At 32.9% G+C, this 4,624-nt stretch overlaps 1 protein-coding gene across 1 annotated transcript; it reads left to right on the forward strand.

Moving 5' to 3' along the window:
- The first annotated feature begins 363 nt into the window (after positions 1 to 363).
- On the forward strand, positions 364 to 2,623 carry LOC144713499 (glycoprotein 3-alpha-L-fucosyltransferase A-like). The gene is made up of 3 exons (XM_078588095.1): positions 364 to 545; positions 641 to 881; positions 2,618 to 2,623. The coding sequence occupies exons 1-3, from the start codon at positions 364 to 366 to the stop codon at positions 2,621 to 2,623; spliced, it is 429 nt and encodes a 142-aa protein (XP_078444221.1).
- The last annotated feature ends 2,001 nt before the right edge of the window (positions 2,624 to 4,624 follow it).

The following is a 4,624-nucleotide window of genomic DNA, read 5'->3' on the forward strand; positions in this document are numbered from 1 at the left end:
AAATGAAACATCTTGCGACTAATCCTGAAGCATATAACAAGTCAATGAGGTCTTATATTCTTTATTTTCTTAATATCAATTTAATCATGTCATAATTTCAGTAAAATAGTTGAGGAAACTAATTACTATGCTGGAAACCCAGAACTATAAATGATCCTTCCCATAATCCTTAGAAGGACATTTTTTTAATGATCCTCACCAACTTTTAAAATGCCTATCAAGAAAATCAATGTTTCTATAACCCTCCTTACCATGTGAAATGACAGTTAGATGGTTAAATCGGGTACTATTTTTATTTTCTCTTGGGGAGGCAACAGATGGAAATTTGAAGGCCCATCAGATTCCTTCAAGGCCCTAGTGGACATGGCAGCGGTTCATTCTTCCTGTCGGCTCTGCATTCACATCGCCTCAAAGATCCGAGACAAAGAAGAGACGAGTCCGGGCTTCAAGAACCGCCCCTGCAAGTGCACCCGATCTGGGTCAACCCTACATCACCTTTACATCCGGGAAAGAGGGACCTTTGACTTCTTTTCCATATTTCTAAGGTGTGTTGACTGCATTGACTTCTCTGTGTCTTTAGGCCCAAAGACAAGGGCTCGACCCTACGTGTTTTTATTGGCTTCTGTGGTGATGGTGGCAGGTCGGATAATCTGACGAGACAAGCGCTGGAGTGGGCCATTCGCAGAAAGTTTGAGTTGATGAAGCACGAGCCCATTTGGAAGAAGGAGAGACCGGCGATGCTGCTTGGGGGCAGCGAGCTGATGGTGTACAGAATTTACCCAGCAGGCATCAGCCAGAGAGAAGCTCTATACTCGTTCGAGTTTCGATCAGATGAGGAGCTCAGGAGGTTCGTAGAGACGAAACCGTGCGCAAAACTTGAGGTAATTTTTGTTTGATTTATCGTATCTGAAAGGCGAGCTGATTAAGACTAGAGGAGAATGCCCCCTTGAATACAAATGACAAGATAAGATATCTTCAGATCAAATCATCTTCCTAAAACATGACTAGCTAGTTGAATTGCATCACTGATCTTTTGCGCGGAATGAAGTGAACCATCTTAGAAACTCAGCCAGAAAGGTAATATTAGCGTAATGTTCATACAAATATCTTTCTATGAATGCATGGCATGAGATAAATATAGTTTACCTCTTTCCTTTTCCTGGATTTATGCATTATTGGTTGAACAAATTCTTGTATCTTTCGAATTGCGGCAAACAATACCTTTCATCAAACGAGTGTAAAGCTTTGTCTATCAAAGTGATCGTTCCAGTCTTTAGAACTCTATTCACCAAACAGCTTCTCAGGATGTCTTGAGAATGCATAACTACTTTCCACAAAACAAGAAATTATTTTGCTCATGTAAACCTTTAGACAAATCCCATAGCAGCACACCCTCTCACTTTATTTAAAGTATTCATCTTTAGCACTGAGAATTCAGGCATATCATTGGAATCAAATGGTCAATTTAAAAGATTTCACCACTGATGAGACAATTAGTTCTCTAAATACAGATTTTTTCATCTAAAGGCATTAGAAACATTATTATACTTCACTAATTAATTCAATTTCAGAATAAAATATTGGAAAAGACACTGGTAATGCTTGGTCTCTAGTGGCAGCGTTGAATTAAGTAACTCTATGAAACCTAACATTTTACCAAATTTGTGTCATATGATGACAATGATTCTGTATGTTATATCTTATATAAAATGTTCCAGTTGTTACATATATATCTATTTCTGTATTGTGGTAACCATATTATTAGAATTATTAGAACTATTCACTTCTGATCTGTTTATTGGAGCTATTCAGTTGTATTACATTTTGTGCCTTTATGCCTCTTGATTTTACACATTTATGCATTGGCTTACCTTTTCACTTAATAAAAAGGGCTCACAATATTTCATTATGAAACACTTTATCTATGAAATATTATGGGCAAAAGGGTTTTAATGTTCTTCACTATTTTTCTATGTAAAGGGAATTTTCCAATTTACCCTCCCGTTCTTTACCTTGTTAATTAACTTTCTCTTTCTTCCATGTCACCCCTTTATGCATTTGCTTATCTTGGACTTAATAAACAAGGCTTTTATGAATTTAGTACGAAACAACTTTATGTATTGAATCTTATGGGAAAATAGATAAATGTCAATTTTCAAATTGACAGCTCTCTCTCCCTAATAAGAACTGAATCTTGAATTTCAGCTCTGTAGCTTCTGAGTTCCAATAATTCTCTTAATCTTCCGTGCAACTAGACATGGTCGTTCTGTTCTTTTGGTGCGAATTTGTACAAATTGATCATTTTTTTCGGTTTTCGGAACAGAACAAAAATGAATTCGAACAGAACATCGAACAGACCCGTGTTCTGTTCTTTTGTTCGCTTTGTGCGAATTTTAGTCTAATTTTGTGCGAATGTGCGAATTTTGTTTGTTTTTGAAAAAGAAAAAGAACAGAACAAAGAACAAGGGCCATGTTTACGTGCAACTGTTAAAACTTTCTTGTAAACCCTCGTGATTTTGAGGTTCTTGTAATTTCTTTTAAACAGTCTAGGGCATCTCCCCCCATTCGTCTTTTTAATCTCTCAAGAGTTATGTCATTTTTGGTTCTCTTCTGACAGGGATGACTGTCATCAAATTGATCACGTTAATGGGGAAAATAATTAGGGTTCTGTAATATCACATCACATCACCACTTCATGACTATGACTTTAAATTATGATCAAATTGATAACAATACCACAATATTCCGTAAAGAATGTAAGTGAATAAATGAAACACATTGTTATTATATTAAATTGCAGTAATATTTTTACTTGTACATGTACTAAAAATATTTTCACCATACTCATACTTTAACGGGAACTTAAAATGATGGCTTAAAGTTTTGTGAAATTCTTGTTTTCAGTGACAACTAATTTTATGTATCTTGGTCTCTTAACATTAGTTACTACCATACTGAATAGATTAACAGATAGGGTGTTATACAAATCATCTTACTCAATATCCAAAAGATTAAATGATGACATCAATTACAACAATCATAATTTTTTTTGGCATATTCAGAATTTTCAAATATTGTGGATCCCTGTAATACGCCTAAAAGGGTTTTATTTAATGTTGGCTAAGTGTGTCATCAGGCTTTCAACTTATGTGCATAATATTTTCAATGTCACCTTTTTTATTTTTCAGAAACCATAGGATGAGAGATGAGGTTGGTCCAAGGGAGGTAATTATCCATGAACAAAATGAATTTAATTTTCATTAAAATATTTAATAAAATTAAGGAATAAAGAAATATTTTTACAAAAATTTTAAGGATATTAATGATTTAATAATATTTTTTGTAAAAATTTCTTTTATTTCAGAAAAATCAGAAATGTGGTTCTTTAATCTATTTTTTCAAAAACTATTCATACAAAATATCCCACATTCTTGGCTACGTGGAGAGATAAAACATAGAAAGGAACTAATTTGGAATGAGATCCGTTCATAATTTGAACAAATAAAATTATAATACAAAATTCAAAGGGGAGTAGATAAAAACATTAATGGATTTTTAGGGACATATATTACTAGTAAGGAGTTGAGCTGTGGATTACTAAAATTCTACAAAAAACAATTGAGTTGGATTTTTAATCAGATTTAGGATTCTAAGATACATATAGATATCAGGAATATGATAGATTATTATTTATATATATATTAATCTTGGTGTTGATTGAATTGCGCTACTCTTAATCCAAGGGCACATGCAGGCTACACGTGACTTAGCATTTAGGAGAAAATCAAGAAAAAAAATCCAAATGGTTAAGAATAAACTTAAAAATTAAATCCAAGAGACAAGGGAATTTTGACGCATCTAATCATTGGTTGAAAATAATTAAACCAACGAGATCACTATTTCATATTCTTTACAGAATTTCTGGCGACTGCTTAATTGCGAAATTAGATTTAGAAGCACAAAAATATGTTTCTACATTTTAAAAATCCCTTATTTAATTACGGAATATTTTCAAAGCTTTAAGGTTAATTGATTTAGTAATCTGCAAATAAAAGTTTACTAAATACAGAAACCTTGAAAAACCATGAAATTATGTGAAATGCTCTTTTGATTAATGGATACCATCAAAATATGCGAACATGTTCATTTTCATGTATATATTTATGTACAATGCATGATTTTCTAAATGTACATTTCATGTCATCAGAAACTATGTAATGAATTTCTGTGAGTGTGGTGAAATTGGAAATTAATTATTTCGTGTTATTTTTATTATTAACATATATTACGATAGGTGGGTCTATATGCCTAAATTAGTTCTTTTTTTGTGATGGGAGAGAACTTTCAGAAAAAAATATTGCCCTCAATTAAGAGATGCCTTCAAAGCAAACACATTCCACATCTTGTTCATTGTTTATTAATATAATGCATTCATTCTAGTGCATGTGTGCTGCTTATAATGATGGTCATTAATTCATGATCTGACTTAGTGAATCATGATGAAATCATAATACAGAGATGATTACTATTTAAGCATGTGCCCTATTTTTAAGGATACAAGAAAGGACATCAAAGTATCCAGATAGAATATCACTTCTATTCTTGCACATATTATATGGCTAAT

This window comes from Wolffia australiana, chromosome 16 (genome assembly GCF_029677425.1).
Source record: "Wolffia australiana isolate 7733 chromosome 16, ASM2967742v1".
In the NCBI taxonomy this organism is placed as follows: domain Eukaryota; kingdom Viridiplantae; phylum Streptophyta; class Magnoliopsida; order Alismatales; family Araceae; genus Wolffia; species Wolffia australiana.

Coding starts and splice junctions, on each gene's coding strand:
- LOC144713499 (XM_078588095.1), top strand. CDS start 364: ATGGCAGCGGTTCATTCTTCCTGTCGGCTCTGCATTCACATCGCCTCA. Junction 546..640: donor TTCTTTTCCATATTTCTAAG/GTGTGTTGACTG, acceptor TGATGGTGGCAG/GTCGGATAATCTGACGAGAC.